The sequence below is a fragment of the Populus euphratica genome, unplaced genomic scaffold (genome assembly GCF_000495115.2).
Source record: "Populus euphratica unplaced genomic scaffold, PopEup_1.0 scaffold44.1, whole genome shotgun sequence".
Lineage (NCBI taxonomy): Eukaryota > Viridiplantae > Streptophyta > Magnoliopsida > Malpighiales > Salicaceae > Populus > Populus euphratica.
The window spans coordinates 814551-831553 of record NW_011499865.1 but is presented as its reverse complement, the minus strand read 5'-3'; the positions used below and the strand labels follow the sequence as shown (position 1 = coordinate 831553).

Below are 17003 nucleotides of genomic sequence, written 5' to 3'. Positions count from 1 at the left end.
ACGGGCATGAATTGTTTTCACAAATAAAAGCGTCATATCATAATTTTTGCATTACAATACAAGAAGGCAAAGAGACCTTCTCTGCAATCTGTCTTTCTCCCCTCCTAAATTCTCCAATACAAAGAAAAAGAATCACAAAGATCATCATCAAGAACTGAAAGGAAACAGAAGAAAATGGAGGTGGAAGGTCAAGATACAGCGATAAACATAACAGTGAAGTTCAGTGGAAGATCCATTCCAATCTCTGTCTCTCTAGACTCCAAAATCAAAGACGTCAAATCTCTTCTGCAACCTCTCACCAACGTTCTTCCCCGTGGCCAAAAACTCATCTTTAAAGGTACCCATAATCTCTCTCTCTCTTCTTTTTTGCTTATATTCTTTCTTTTCTTTGAAATTGAGATGGAATGTGAAGAGCCCTGAAAACGGCGTGTCGTTTCTTGGTGGTTCGCTTTTGCAGGGAAGTTGTTGGTGGATGGTATGACTTTGAGGGAATCAGAGGTCACAAATGGGGCTAAGGTCATGCTTATGGCCTCTCAGGGCTTGCACCAAGGGGTATCTTTATTATTTCTTTCTTTTCTTTTTGTATTTCTGTTTCAAGCCCTAAATGCATCTGTTTCTTGATTAAAGAATTACTCTTTAATTATTATAAGCTTGTGATTGAAGAGAATTAAAAGTTCCCATTTTTAGTTTCAAAATTTCAATGAATTTTTTGATAGATGATAGCTTGAAGTTTTAAGCTTTTTAGTTTTGATAATGGTTGAAGTTACTGGAAAATGTGTATTTATGTTTGAGGTAGACTTTGACACTGTTATTCGATTATGTTAAGTTGATTTTAATTTTTGGGTTTCTTTGAACAGGATGGTCCAATACTAAAAGATGCTAAGACTCGACCGATTTCAAGGGCTAATACTAGTAGCAATAAAACGGTGAATGAAAAGATTGGAGTTTTGTTTGATAAGAACCGGGTTGAACGATGGAAGGTTACTGGAGTTATTGGACTGGCTGAATGCAACTTAAAGGTATAAATTGTGAAATCTTTCCTTGTTATCTATCAATTAAATTTTCGTTTTTAAGTTGTTTATCAAATGAAACACTAGAAGAGAAAAGGCAGAAATAATATTTCAGATTTTCTTCATCAGACTCAAGATGTGCTATACGTCATGTCCATTTATGAACAAAAAATCCTATTAGGTTGTGGAAATCTCTTATGTTTTTCTTAGGACTAACCTTGCTATGATGTTGATCTAAGATTTGACCATAATGAAGAGGGAAAGCCAACCTTTTATTTTTCCTGATTCAATGCCATTAATATTATGTTTTCAGTATTCAGTCTCTTACATTTGTTCTTGTTTATTGGAATTCAAAAGGCAATACCTGAGGAAGTGTGGACATGTGGACCTTCTACAAGAGTCCTTGATATCAGCAACAATTTTATTGGAGATGTACCAGCCCAAATTGGCTGTTTAAGTTCCATGCAGGTGAACAATATATTTTCCTTTTATTTATTTGTTTGGACTAATTGAGTGGACTCTTCTGTTAAAAGTTTTGTGGATCTCAGGGTTTAATTTTAAATTTTCTCAGAAATTTTTGCTCAATGGAAATGGTATGTTGGATGAATGCATTAAATGGAAAGGACTATCATCTTTGAAGCATTTAACAGTTCTGTCTGTCAGCCATAACAAGTGAGTATTACATCAATTGTAATGATTTTGGTCCATGTATAATTTGATTTGCAGCCAAACTTGAAAAGCTTGTGACTAAATGTGCTTTTGTGGGTTAAAATAATTAATGAATTTACCTATGTTGCTATCCTGCACAAAGTTTGTTGAGATTGTTCTGTGAATTAGCTAGTTGTCTCTGGTAATTGTTATAAGGAGGAGGTCGGTAGCAGGACCTGATATGTAATATAAGTGTCTCATTCCCTAGCATTCTGGCATGAAGTGGTATTATAATATGAGGAAAGCTATAATCATAGAGAAGCCTCATTGAGAAGAGCCAGATCGATCCACATTTCGTGAATCTGTTATAGGAATTCCAAGCTCATGCTAACTGAGGTGTACTAGGTAATCAACCTTAAATAATTTATCATTGAAGACAATCATTATCTGTTGATTTCTTGCTTAATTCTCTGCAAAATTGTGCATTTCTTATAGAGTTCTGTTTATCTTGGTTTGTTGAAAGGCACAGTCTCTGCTACATGTGATTTGGGGGCAAGGTTAAGCATCTTGCCTCGTGTATTTTCTTATGTGCAAGCTATTGCATGCTGAGACTTTAGAAATTTCTCATATATCAATTTCATTTTTTTGATATAGTTAGAAAAATTAGCCTTATCTCATTAACTGGTATAGTTTTAAACACTTGGGATTATATAATGTGGCATCAAACATGTAATCTAATGCAGATTATCCACTTTGCCCTCTGAATTGGGTGCTCTGTGCTCTCTGAGACAACTGCATGTTTCAAACAATGAGTTGAGTAGCCTCCCGATGGAAATTGGACTTCTCACCCAGCTTGAGGTTTTGAAAGTCAATAATAACAGGTATTGTACCCCCCACAACCCCTCCGCTCATGTCCCTGTTTTATTCTCTCTTTCTTTCTTTGGTGGTTTTATTTTTCAAAAGTGAAAGGTCTGTTGCCCTTGTTGGGTATTCTTTTCTCTCATTGGTATGAATATATGACAGATCCTGATTTTAATGTTTCTGTCACAGAATAAGCAACGTTCCTATGTGTATAGGGGACTGTAGTTCTCTTGCCGAGGTAATATTTTTGGTGTTTACTCCTAATCTCTGATTCTCTGTGGTGGGGGGAAGTACATGATTCAGCTGTTGCTTGACAAACTGAATCTGGATGGATAATTTCTCATTTATTCAGTGCAGTTTTCTTATGTGGTTGACCCTGATTTTCTGTGGTGCAGGTTGATCTTTCATCAAATCTTCTGACAGATTTGCCTGTTACATTTGGGGATTTGCTTAATTTGAAGGTCCCTAGTTTATTCATGTTTTCATTATGCTATTACCTGTTTTCTCAATTTTGTGATACCAGCATGTTTGAGGTTAAACAGTAGCTTCGAGAGTATTTTGCCCATTTATATTTGCTTCAACTTCAAGAAGCAGGCAAGCAACCTTACCACGTGATCCTGTATTTATTGGTTTCTCCATTGTTTGTGCAGGCGTTGCATCTAGGCAACAACGGGTTAAAATCCCTCCCTTCTACAATATTCAAGATGTGCCTGCAACTCTCAACTCTAGATCTCCACAACACAGAAATCACAATGGACGTTCTTCGTCAGGTTTACTCACCTACTTCCTGTGTCTTTCCTATCCCAGCCATTGTTGTTTGATGACATAATAAAAGAACTTATTGACAGCTTGACGGATGGCAAGATTTTGATGACCGCCGTCGTTCAAAACATCAGAAACAACTGGACTTTCGAGTTGTGGGCTCTGCTGAGTTTGATGAGGGTGCTGATAAACTTTGATGTTACAGCCCCGGATTACATTTTGAAGTGGTGGCAAATTTCTGGAGTAAGAAGGGCCTGTTTATAGAATCAAGAAATTTGCGATTGATTAATTTTTTATAAATAGGCAAAGGAGGTTGTGATTATATTCCGCAAAAGCAACGTAGGACTACCGTGTGTTGAAGGGCTAGTTTCTCTGAATTGTTTGCGTGATTGCATCTCTATAAAAAGAAGAGAATATTTTTTATTTTAATTGTATCACTCACAGGAGATTTGATTTGAATTTTTAGATATAAAATGTTAAATTATATTTTTATAATGATTTGGTAATTATAAATTATTTATATTTTGTTCATAAATTATTTTTTAACTCGTGTTATTATTTGTACGGCTTAAATTTACTTGAATAATCATAATAATAACAATAACTTTACTTAAATTTACTTGAATAATCATAATAATAACAATAACTTTACTTGAATAATCATAATAATAATAATAAAAGATAGAATTTAATAATAAAAGATAGAATTTTTATTGGAGGAATAATAAATTTAAACTATTTAAATGGGAAGAAATTTTAATTTTATATTTAAAATATTAAATTAGATTTTATGATAATTTGTGTATAATAATTAAAATATATTTGCTTGAGTCTAATAATTATATGTAATTTTAAGTTCAAGTGCTTAAGTTTTGAGTATGCAGATTTAAACACGAGAGTTTGGCCTGTGTCTAAGATCTTGTGTGTGTGTGTCTATATATATATATATATATATAGGGAGAGAGTTGCAACCATGTTATTTCTCAGTACCAGACTTTAAAAAACATAAAAGAAATATTTTATATTCAACTATTTTTTTAATGTCAAACTTATCTTATAAAAAAAACAACCTCACCCTTAACACATGCTTTATAATTTTATTTTATTTTTTTGCAAGGACAACCATTAGACAAAAATATTTAAAAAGGTTATTTAAAAATTTCTTGAAGAATTAACAGTCAGCTTTAATTAAAGGATTAATTTATATTGTTTTTCAAAAATAAGGTTAACAAAGCAATAAAAAAAAATGCAGGTATTAAATTATAATCAAGAACTTGGCATGTTTTTTATTTATTTTTGTTTTGACTCGAAAGGTTCCTCTACTTTGTTTAAATTCAAAGGCAGGCATGATTGTTTTTAAAACAATTATCACAGTAAAGTAAAAATATTGATGGCTAAAAAAATCAATGAAGTAAACATAATACATGTTGCAATTAGAAAACGTGATATTTTTAATTTGTTGGTATTCAAAATAGTAAAATCCGATAAAACATATTAAATGGGCAAGAGAGTAAATAGAAGAAAAATAAACTTTAAATATACATTGAAATTTTGATTATAACACTACTAATATTACCAAAAATTTCATAATAAAATAATTCTAACTACTAATATTACCAAAATAATAATAATAAAATAATTCTAACGATATGCTACAATAACTTATCTAGGCTGCACTCGACATCCAAAGATATAGATGATTTATTTATTTTTGATGATAAATATAACAACCCGGTAGTTATTGATTATGTTTTTTTAATGTCTTTGAATTTGTGATGCCAAGATTTTTCTAATAGCATCGGTGATGTTATTCTCAAAACTTGGATGTATTTTCAAGATATTTTTTCTTTCATTTCTTCTATCCAAATAATATTTCTTATTAAATGTTATTATTCTAAATAGCAATAAGCTTATGGATATCGTGTTTTCATACAAGGAAGGGAGTCACGGCGACAAACAACGAAAATTACATCAAGTTCGTATGGGGCAAGTTAGCGTCTCACACTAAATTCTCTTTCAAAAATCTATTGAAAGATATCACCAGCTCGCAGGACCCGGTTGTATCCGCCATGCAAATGCCAAAGTCAGCCTCCTTGATCAAAGAAAAACTAGTAGGGTCGAGAACCGCAGCAGATAACCTGACATCAACAGCAGATATTCTTCTCGTGACAAATGCCATGGCAAAAACTCAGGTTTCACATTACTTCCTATTCATATCTAGCGAAAAAAAAAAGCATCGCAGGGGAATACAAGTTACTATTTAGTTTATGTCTCATGGTTGTGTGAAAAATATCAAATCCTGTGTACTCACAGATGCAGCATTGAAATAAAATCTAACCGTTGAAAGGACTCCGAAACCTCATCGTAAAATCAAGAATGACGAGCTGGCTGGGAAATGGACAGGATAACCTAAGAGAAGTAAATGGATACTGGGGGAATGTCAACATCATTGCCTTCATCATCCTCACATGCGACAACAACATCAAAGTGGCGACGATATGCAGGCAAGTCCGCTTTGGCCACTTCCCTAACCAGATCAACCATCTTCCTGTCCATTCTGTCTCTGTGCCGAGGGAACATGCTGTTGTAGAGCAGGCAACTACCATGTGAAATGCTATAGGCATCAAGCCCCTTATCCTTGAGCCATTGCAGAAGTTCCCTCAATGTAGGATTGTCTTTTAGAATCCACCTGTCCCAAACTGTCCAGCTCATATCCTGATGCTTGATAACCTTGGGTGGGACAGGCTCAGCCATGGAGAATAGAGGGAGTGCAAGGTTGGCAAATGTATTGCGGTAGTCCTCCACCTTGTGCCCACCATCCAGAACCTTATACAGCTCTAAGCACACAAGACCAGTGGCCATAGCTGTGGAGGTTGCTATAGCAGGGATGATCCTTCCAGCAATAAACTTGGCTTTCAGTTTGTCAACCTCAGGAATGCTGTAGTTTCTTGCTCTCATGTTGGCAAGACCGGCTATCAGATCCATGTGGTAGTTTGTATCGTCATCCTGCACAATCAAGGAAATTCACTTAAATTTGGGCTGGCACATCAAATGGCCGATAATGTACCTCCCATTATATTTTGGCCACATATTAAAAATTCTTCCAAGTCCACAACAAGAAGAAAACATCAATTCACGCAAATATTTTGAAATTATCAGCTGCTATAATAAATGGAAAAAAAAGGTAGGATAACATCCTGCTTTGTTCAACAGCAGGATGATCCAAATAAATGCATGCTAAATAAATTGAACAAGAGAAACCACCTTCTCAAACTGAATTGGGGTCATCCTGTATTCAGGTGGCAACTTATGCCTGCACTGCTCTAGTTTCCTGACAAGTTCATTGATTACCGCTGCATCATCTACAGATACAGTAGATATAGTGGTAGCCTTTTCATCTGTCTCAATTTTCACATCTTCTCTTGGCTGAAATTCTGGCACAATCACCTTCTCTACAGCCTCAGCCAATGTCTTAGGATGTTTCACCCACTCAGGAACAGAGATCCCAAAAGTCTCTGCTCGCAATATTGATGCTGCCATGACAAAATGGAGGTGACTTGGATCTGCAGTTGAGAACTGAAGTGGATGAGGGAATCGCTTTGGTGCTGACCAGAACGGAGCACCAGTACTAGTAGATGCATCTTCAGGGAAAGTGAAGATCAACTGCTTCACCCGATCAGCAAAATAATCTTCAAACCTGAAGTCAATGTAAGCATAACGTCAGAGAACAGAATGAGGTATGCCCTACCATAAAGAAAGAATAGGAGACCCAATACAAGAGGGTACCTTAAACGCGCCCATGTAATGCAATCCTGGAATGTCTCACATTTTTCCTTCTCAAGGCACTCAAGAACACGTTCCAAGGTGTCCCTTGACTGAGCATCACCAGCTTTGGTCATAGCATTAGTATAATCAACTGGATTTGATAGATAAGCATTAACTTCTGTTGGTGTTTTCTCAACCAAACCCTCAAACTCGGATCGAGCCCATGTCAAGCAATGATCAATGTTATGTGGGAATGAATGCACAGTGCACATCGGTGCTTGTTTCTCTGGTGGGTCCCTTGAAGCACCATAATTTTCAGTCAGGTGAGGAATGATCATCTGAGTGTTGCATTTAGCACCCAAGGTGCCTGACTCGAGAAGAGGCTTTTGGAAGTACAAGCACCTCTGGTCAACATAGAGTCTTGCATTGACATTGTCTAAAGCATTGACAACAGCAGTTAAGTTCTCCCAGAAAGTATCATCAAATACATTCTCACTTTCAGGGCACACACGATTTTGCAGTGCTTCAATCTTGAGATGAGGATTTATTAATGTTGCAGCAGAAGCAGCAACAGTGGATTTGGCCTGTCCAATGTTCCAATCACGGAAGAGAAACTGCCTGCTCAAGTTACTCTTCTCAATCACATCATCATCAGTTAATGTCAGCTTTCCCTGTTCACCACATGAAACACCCATCAGTGCTAAATTTTTCAAGAATTCACAGCCAAGCGCACCAGATCCTACTACAAACAAATTAGCATCCTCTAGCTTCTTCTGAAGCTTGGACCCAAAAACTGAGATTTGTGCATCATAACGGCTATTTCGTGGCTTGAAGTCACTGGGATCCAAATTTGTTGTTGGAAGTGATTCCACGGAATCAAAATAGAAGAACTGTTACAGCAAAAAAGGCAAAGTTAGCTTGCCACAACAAGCAGTAAAGTTGAATCATTAGGTAGATGTTTAACTTCAGAATTTGTTGTTGGAAGTGATTCCACGGAATCAAAATAGAAGAACTGTTACAGCAAAAAAGGCAAAGTTAGCTTGCCACAACAAGCAGTAAAGTTGAATCATTAGGTAGATGTTTAACTTCGGAAACAGCCACATCCAAGGCAAGTAAAATTAGGTAAATTAAACATGGCTAGTTTATCAAGCCAAGATGTTATGATAAAAACTCACTATAGGTTAATAGATGAAACCCTCAACAGTATTTAAAAGTCCTTCTGATCATACTGAATTAAAGGAAAGCCCAAACAAAGCACACAACATTATTTAAAACTTCATCTGATCAAACTAAATTTGATGGTCCAAACAGAGTGCGCAAGCATGTAGATAAAAGTCTTTTAACTGTGTATAGAAAAGAACCCTCCATTTGTTTATGTACAAAGACTACAAGTAAATAGATGAAATTCCTCAACAGTGTTAAAAAGCTCCAGAACAAAAACTTAAGTTTACTGCATGCCTAAGTTGGCTAGAGAGAGAGACTTAAGAAGTTTCAACAAAACAAAAAATTGATACCAACCTGAAAGAGAGGATGAAACTTTCCAGAACATGCTTTGACAACCTCTTGTCCCACTAGACCACCAAACATAGCTGCCATAGGATTCAGTACAGCCCTGGCACCAAACGCAAAGTGCCGCAACAGCTTTTGGTTAATGTCCTCTACTCTCACATCTCCGGAGTTTTCATTGATGTGACTTGCCAGAGATATAAGCTTCTGAGCGTCTTCTTCTGAACCAGCAGCAGGGAAACGACCCATCTCAGACACGAACTTGTCCAGTGCTTGAAATGCCAAGTGCAAGAGAGGTGGACGGTCAAACTTGGAGAAATCACTCAATAGAAATTCACCGGGATCTTTAATTGCTTCTCTCAATGGCTTAAAATTCAACACCTTGGGTTGTTTCACCTGTGTGACAATCCCACCTTTCTCATAGGTAGCAAAGTTTGTGGTGTCCTCCTCGAGATTAAATGAATATGGTCTGGAATTTTTAATCTTTCTTGGTTTTCCATCATTCATTTCTGTCATTCCCTTCACTTCAGAGAAAACAACAAGATCCCCATCTTGAAACTCAAGCCTTTCGTCATCAACGCATGACACCAGTGCAGGGTTATCATTGCTGATAGATGCAATTATACCAGTGTGTGGTTCCTCTCCATCAACATCAAACACTGTGAATTCAGGTCCAAAGTCACAAAACACAGAGCCAAAGAGACCTCTAACTTCAGCCTTGATAAAAGAGATGGGGGGCTTATGATTATGGCAGTAGTCATTAAACTCAATGGCTTTGTCAAGATTGAGATCTGTAAATACGACAGCCTGCACCACCAGAAAACAAGCATCTGGCATGAAGCAGTATAAGCAAATACATATGATTTCTGTAAAATAAGATAGGCAATGTATTCAAGCAGACCCAATGAAGAAATAGAAGACACAATCAATAGCAGAAGATGAATAGAATTGTTAGGGGGGCATCTTAGACACAACATGACCTCAAATAAAAAAATAACAGCTTGTTATGGGGACTAATATGAAGCATATACCAAATCATAGGGACTTTAGTGAATTTTGAAGATTTTGGGGGACTGTTGGCTTACAGGCCACCCTGGACACAGTTATGATCCACTGAAACATAACGTCATTGGATGGTTTTTTTCCCATATTTGCATGAAGATATAAATCCTTCACTTTAGCATTTAGATTATCTTAGAATCTTATTAACACACCGAAAAGGTGATGCAATGCGATCCTTTGTACCAAGATGAGTACACCTGCACACTAATATTCACTCCTGTCCTCTTGTTCATGCCTTCCATTATAATTTCTTAGAACATTTAATGCTTTTGGGAGTTGAAACAATGAGACCATCTTATATAACAGGTTATAAATTTTATTTTTTGTTAAGTGAATATTATGCTTGCAAGCTTTTGTGGACAGAAGACATTGGAAGTTCATTGAACCAAGCAATTGTATTCTTAAGAGTTGGCATGTCTTGCAGTGTAAGGTCACACAACAACATGATGCAACACAGAAAGAAACGGGCCAGTTCTATGTTTTCACTTTTGTAGGGTTGTGCATGTAGCATAAAATAATTACAGGCCCTGTCTAGAATAGCATAATTAAGCTGCGAACCTTAACTGGCATTGACCACCTAATTTGTTGCAAGAGAAAATCAGTCATTGACAATACAAATGATTTAGATAAATGCATATAATATAACAACAAAAATCCAAATTCAGTAGCATATTCTGACATGCATTTGTAATAACATTTTTTCCTGTGAAAGAAAGATTTACTGGTAACCTTGATAAAGTACCTGCTAAGCAAATTGCAGGTTTAATCAAGAATATAAAACGGTGGCCAAGATGGCACAATGCATATATTTGGACAGGATTTCTTCTGATAATATCAAAGTGGAGAAACAAGGAAGTACCTGGAACTTATCAAGTTGTTCTGTTGTCAATTCTGTAGTTAAGGTAGAGATGGTGACTGCATTGTTGAGATCCTGCAACTTCTGAACAGATGCTAGGGCCCTGTTCTTACCAACATCATTCTCGGAAAAAACAAAGTTGCTGGATAAATCCCACAGCTCCAATATTCCTTCATCATGCAATGTCACAGACTTGACACCAGCAAGAATGAGGTTTTTTGCTGTAGTGCGAGAATTACAGCAGATAGATACACATTAGAGAGACAGAAAGAGTCAATAAATTTTAACACCAATAGGAACAAGAATCAATCCAAATTAAAGACATTAGCATTCCTTAAATAATGCTATCTCAACTCAAGCAATGGCTTCTACAGTTTTAGATAATCACCCCACACCCAAAGGAAAAATAATATATATTACAGACTATCTGGTGCAAGGTTAATAAAAATAACAATCCAACTGATATGACTCCAATTGATTCTATCAAAATTTGAGATAAAAAGACAAGCAGGACTAATATGGAAAAGATGTGAAGAGAAATAGCTGGCAGAAGCTCCCTTTTGCAATCACAATTTTAATTTTAAATTTCTTTTTTATTTGTTACTCAAACCCATGATATATACAAACCAAACCAAAAAAAAAACAAATATCAATAAATCCAGAGTCCTTCTCCAGTGTTAGCTCCAAGACCAATCACCAAAGTGGTTGAGAAGCTAATGATAAAGACATTTGATACTACTGGTCATGAGTGCGTAAGGATTGTCGCTTTTTAATATATTGCACAAGCATAAAGCTGAACCCAGATCTTGAACAATGCAGTACCAAAATGGAAAATGAGAAGTTCCAGGAAGAATAAAAAGAGCTTGAGAGGTCAAATTGAAAGATCTAAGATCAAGTTCACTTGCCAGGAGAGAAGTCAGCAACTATTATCAAAGTAAATTAGTTTTAAGGTTTTTTCTTTAAGCATTTTCTGCAAAATAAAACAAGTTTTTAAGTTTACTATGCTCAATCATCTATGTATGATGTGCTCCATCCCCCCTCCCTTCTCTGTGTCTCCCTCACAGAAATGATTCGGTAATTTGAAGCCAGGGAATGAGAAAAACAGATTTGAAATTTCTTGCTCAGAAAATCAGGCTCTATTTTGTAAGATAAGCATCCCCTTTAACAGGGTTATCTTGATGATCCAAGCAGTCTCGGATGATTTAAAGCCACCCGTATTTAGTTTAGAGTGCCAAGGCCTCCATCTATATTTTAGGGGCAAATCCAATCATAGCTATAGTGACCACACAAATCTCCATTAACCATCTCTATTTCATGTGCTGCACCCTTCTTTGCTATATTTTAGGTCTGTGGTTGGATTGCGCAGATCCAATTTTGCCTATCCTAACCTTAAAACATAATAAATGAACCAAACTTCAAAACCACAGAAACCAAACCTTATATCAACAAAGCAATCTATTCACACGCAAATCCAACAAATCACAAAGGGAAAACCACCCAGTAGCATCAACTAAAAAAAAAGTCTCATAATTCATACCAATCTCAACACCAAGACCATGCATCCCGGAAACAAGAACGTTGGAACCAAAAAGCCTTCGCATCGTCTCTCTTCCATAAACAGCAAGCTGGCGACTGTGAAGATCCTCATCAATCTCCATCGGTTTCGAATCACCAGGTGACATGATCAACTCCCCTTTACAGTGGTTGTTACTTTCTCTGTCGGTGTCACTGCAATTACCAATAACGCAACTGTTTTTGTTACTAGACACGTTCGATTCCAAGGAGCAATCGATCCGGTTCTTTTTGCAAGAAAATGAATCTGATATGCTGTTATCTGGTGCTTCTTCTCCTTCAACCAGCACTGCTTCAACAGGTCGCTTTATAGGAAGCATAAAGTATAGTAAACTGCCAAACAAGCGACGAACACCAATCAAAATTTTTAAAATGAAATAAAAAAAGGGTGCTGCTAATAAAACCATAAACCCTGAGGCCTAATAAGATTCGAATATGAAGATGTTAAGCGAGAGATTGATTAGAGGAAGAGATAAACGTACCGATTAGCCCAGTGAGGGAGGATGGAATCTAAGTGGGGGAGGGGGGGAGGATTGGGGTTTGGTTTTGGTAGCTTGTGGAGTGACTGTGAAGGAGAGATTTTTTTTATTTTGGGTTTAGAGAAATTGAAGTTGAGATGGGGTAGGGACGGGGGGTAGTTTATGGTATTGCATTCGGTATGGCCTTGGGGTTCTGGACTAGGATGGGATGGAAAATGTGAATGGACCATCTAGATTGTTAAGAATTATGTATGTAATTTATGTGAAAGAATAATATAAACATAGACATTAGAATTAAAAAAAAAAAAAAAGAGAAAACATTATCAAAACTCTAAAACGTGTGAGTTTTTTTACTGTATATATTGTGGATTAAGGTATAATTAGTTATAGATAACACTATAACATCTAATTATTTAATTTTTTTTAGTTTTATCTTTTGATATTTATTTAATTAGAAATCAGGCTATATTTTTTTTAATTTTCTGTGTTCTATGTTTTATCATTTGTTTTTTAATTTGATAGGGTTCTCTTAGGTCTTCTAATTATTGTTTTTTATGAAGTTTATTTTTATACATAAGTTCTATTCTTGAATTAAATAGAATTGATTGGTTGAATATAATTGAATTATCGCTTCTTTTTTTCTTTTTTTTTACAATATTGCTCTAGCGATCCATGTGACTTCTTTTAATGTCATCATACACTCTTTTATAGTGGGGTTTGGACTATCTCAACAAGGTCTTTTAGCGGTGGGTATTATCCACAGTGGAATGATAGTGAGTCTTCATTGATCTTTTCTTTCTTTTTATTTCATGTATGATATTAACAACTTATTTGTTTTAGTTAATTGTTACCAAAACTTTTATGTATGGTTCGTCTGTTATCATTGCCTATGCTTTAAATCAAAGTTTTACATTACTTAATTTTATTGAATCCAGTTAAGCTAACAAATCAAGCATTAGGTTTTTCTAACTTCTTTACTTATACTACCATTGCTTAAACATTCATGCTATATATTTAAAAAAAAAATTGATAGGCCCTCACCTAGCATAGGTCTAGTAAATCTTAAAAGAGAATTTCTAAATTCTTTTAAAATTATTAGAATACAAGATGAGTAGTATATTTATAAGAGAATGAAATGAAAATATTAAAAGACACTATAAAACTTAAATATCATAGGAATCCAAGAGGCTAAACTCAAGAGTCATAGAAGTCCAACAAATTCTAATGGGTATTCCATATATATATATATATAACACTTTCTCTTAAACAACCATGTAGTAAAAATATATCTCATTAAAACCTTGCAAAGGAAAATCCAAATGAAGAAAACATGAATGAAGAAAGAATAACACAACATTCTTGTGTGATTTTTGAATACTTTAGAATTCATTAGAGGGTTTTATATAGATACTTCAAGATCCATATTTGAATACTTCAGGATTTAAAAAAAATACAAAATTGCTCCATTAAAACCTTGCAAAGTAAAACTTAATGGGGAAAAACCTAAGCAAAGAAAAAGGAGTACAATTTGTATTGACTTTACTTCAAAAGTACATATCTTATGTAATTCTTTAAAATGATGCATTCCAATATTTTGGACAAATTCATTAAACGATGACAATTCATATTTTGCTTTTATATGCTGGATAATTGATTGTATCAACATACATTCGTGACTTACTTTGTGGATTGCAATAATTTATAAATGATTTGATGAAGAAGCCATTAATGTTTGTTTGACATATCTCCAAGAAATTGCATTACCTTTATAGGTAAATAGATAATTTGTTTGTGATATTCCTTTTAAGGGATCAAAGAGATAACATGTATCTGCATATCCAATCAATTATGAATTTGATCCATTATAAAATAACCTTATTTTGGTTGTCTCGTAGAGATAGCTAAGTATATATTTGGCCATATTACAATGTTTTTTAATGGGATTAGAATTGTATCTTACTAACAAATTGATTGCAAAAGCTATATTTGGTCTTATATAATTTACAAGATACATAAGTGCACCAATAACACTAAGATATAGTACTTTTGGACCAAGAATTCCTCCATCCTTTTCTAGTGGTCGAAAATGATCTTTATTTGCATCAAGTGATTGAACAACCATAAATGCACTTAAAGGATGATCATTGTCCATGTAAAAGCATTTAAGGACCTTTTTTTTGTATATGTCGATTGATGAATAAGTATTCCATTTTAGAGATGTTTGATTTGTAAATCAAGAAATTTTTATATCTTTTCAAGATCTTTCATCTCAAATTCATCTTCCAAATAGACTGTAGTTTTTATAAGCTCTTCAAGAGTACCAATAAGATTTAAATTATTGACATATACTGCAAAAATAACAAATTTGGATGTTGTTTTCTTAATAAAAATGGCTGGGAAAATATTATTATTCTCGAACCTCTTTTCTAGGAGATATTATTTAAAATGATTATACAACATCTAACTAGATTGTTTTAACCATATAAATTTCTTGTAGTTTAATGGGATAAACACTTATAAGTTTATCATAAAAGGCTTTTGGCATTTTAAATCCTTCAAGAATTTTCATATGGATATCTTTATCTAATGATTCTGATAGACATGTTGTAACTACATCTATTAAGCACATATCTAGAGTTTTGAAACTACTAAATCAATCAAAAATCTAAAAGTAATTGCATCCATAACTAGAGAATAAGTTTTTTTCATAATCAATGTCAAGTCTTTGTGAGAAATCTTATGCAACAAGTCTTGCTTCATATCGTACAATTTCATTGTTCTCATTTTGTTTTCTAACAAAAATCCACTTATATCCAATAGGCATAATATCTTTAGGTATAAGAACTCTATGTCCAAATACTTAATGTTATGTAAGTGAGTTTAACTTCATTTGGATTACTTCTTTCCACGTTGGTTAATCATTTATATATCAATATTTTTTTATAGTTTATGACTCAAATTCATAATACTTTTAGTGATGCCAAAAACAACCTTAATACAAATATAATATTTATGAAAATTTTATTCTGGTCTAAAATCTCTCTTATATAAATATAATTTATGAAGATCTCATTATATTCAAGTACCTGGATCTTTTTAAGAGATGCCTTTTTAGAAGGTCTCTCTTCAAGAGGATCAATATTAGAAAATGATTTGGACATAATATTTGTCACTTGTTTTATGGATGAGGACTTTTCAAGAGTAGCATTATTTATTTATTATAATTTTTGTTTTCTAATAGTTTTGTCCTTAGCACTAACATACCTTCCACGTTTCAGGCATGATATGGATTCATTTACTACTATGTTATCTTTTATACTTCAGGGATTGTAATTCTAGATGGAGCATTTATAATTGAAATGTGGGATTTAAACATTTTTTTACTATTAGTGAAAATATGTGATAATTTATTTGTAATATTTTGTAAATAAATTATCTTTTGAATTTTAAGTTCACATTGATTTGTTCTTAAATCAAAATAAAATAACCTTGGGTTATTTTAAGTAATTTCTTATCCTGCTTCATGCACTAATTTGTTTTCCCTAATAATGAAAAAATGTTCTCATCAAAATGATAGTTTTTAAAATGTGCCTTATAAACATTATTAGTTAAAAAGTTTAAAGAATCTAATAATATAAGGAGAATCAAAGCCAACATAAATTCTCATTATGTATTATGACCCACTTTAGTCATTTATAAGGGTGTTATAGGCACATATACCATCTAAACAAAAGTTCATAAATGAAATATATTTAATGGTATAACAAAATCAAGTTGCAAAATAGAATATTTATGATAAGCACTTGGTCTAATTCTAACCAATGATGCAATATGTAATATAATATATCCCTAAATTGATGTAGGTAATTATGGTTTCATAAGTAATGGTCTAACAATTAATTAAAGTCATTTTACAAATGATTTTGCTAGACTATCTTGAGTATATACATGAGCAATCGAATGTTTAACATCAATTCCAATAGAAATGCAAAAATTATTAAATTCTTGAGAAGTAAACTCATAAGCATTATCTAGTCAAATTATCTTAATTTGATAATCAGAAAATTACACCAGTAGTCTAAGAATATATGATATTAATATAGAAAATACAACATTTTAACTAAAGAGTAAACAAATATGTGACCATAAAATTTTTAAAAGGTTTGCATGGTAAATTGACACGATGAAAAGATTGATGTCTTCTCCCAAGTGCAGGAGTGTCGAAGTAATAAATAACCTGGCAAGACCGGGGTCGAACCACAGGGAGGTTAATTGTACAAATTATAAACGACAATAATACAACAACAATAATAATAATAACAACAACAATAATAATAGTAATAACAATAATAACAACAATGACAATAACAACAACAACAACAACAACAACAACAACAACAACAACAACAACAACAACAACAACAACAACAACAACAATAATAATAATAATAATAATAATAATAATAATAATAATAATAATAA

General features: G+C 33.8%; 2 protein-coding genes across 3 annotated transcripts; one reads left to right on the top strand and one right to left on the bottom strand.

The window, feature by feature from the left end:
- LOC105125932 (LRR/ubiquitin-like domain protein) lies at nt 1-3680 on the top strand. The gene is made up of 10 exons (XM_011026607.1): nt 1-337; nt 458-552; nt 858-1019; nt 1368-1478; nt 1582-1682; nt 2402-2539; nt 2709-2757; nt 2915-2980; nt 3170-3289; nt 3368-3680. The coding sequence occupies exons 1-10, from the start codon at nt 175-177 to the stop codon at nt 3476-3478; spliced, it is 1116 nt and encodes a 371-aa protein (XP_011024909.1). The 5' UTR covers nt 1-174; the 3' UTR covers nt 3479-3680.
- Nucleotides 3681-5170: 1490 nt separating this feature from the next.
- LOC105125931 (ubiquitin-activating enzyme E1 1-like) lies at nt 5171-12766 on the bottom strand. Of its 2 annotated transcripts, XR_842328.1 has the most exons (8): nt 12525-12766; nt 12008-12375; nt 10474-10691; nt 8565-9359; nt 7068-7936; nt 6546-6978; nt 5620-6287; nt 5171-5419 (listed from the first exon to the last, which is right to left on the bottom strand). XR_842328.1 is itself a non-coding variant. In XM_011026606.1 (7 exons), the coding sequence occupies exons 1-7, from the start codon at nt 12749-12751 to the stop codon at nt 5691-5693; spliced, it is 3507 nt and encodes a 1168-aa protein (XP_011024908.1). In that variant the 5' UTR covers nt 12752-12766; the 3' UTR covers nt 5422-5690. The 2 variants fall into 2 exon arrangements, 1 of the variants encoding a protein (XP_011024908.1); XM_011026606.1 differs by lacking the exon at nt 5171-5419 and having other exon boundaries at nt 5422-6287.
- Between the last annotated feature and the right edge of the window lie 4237 nt (nt 12767-17003).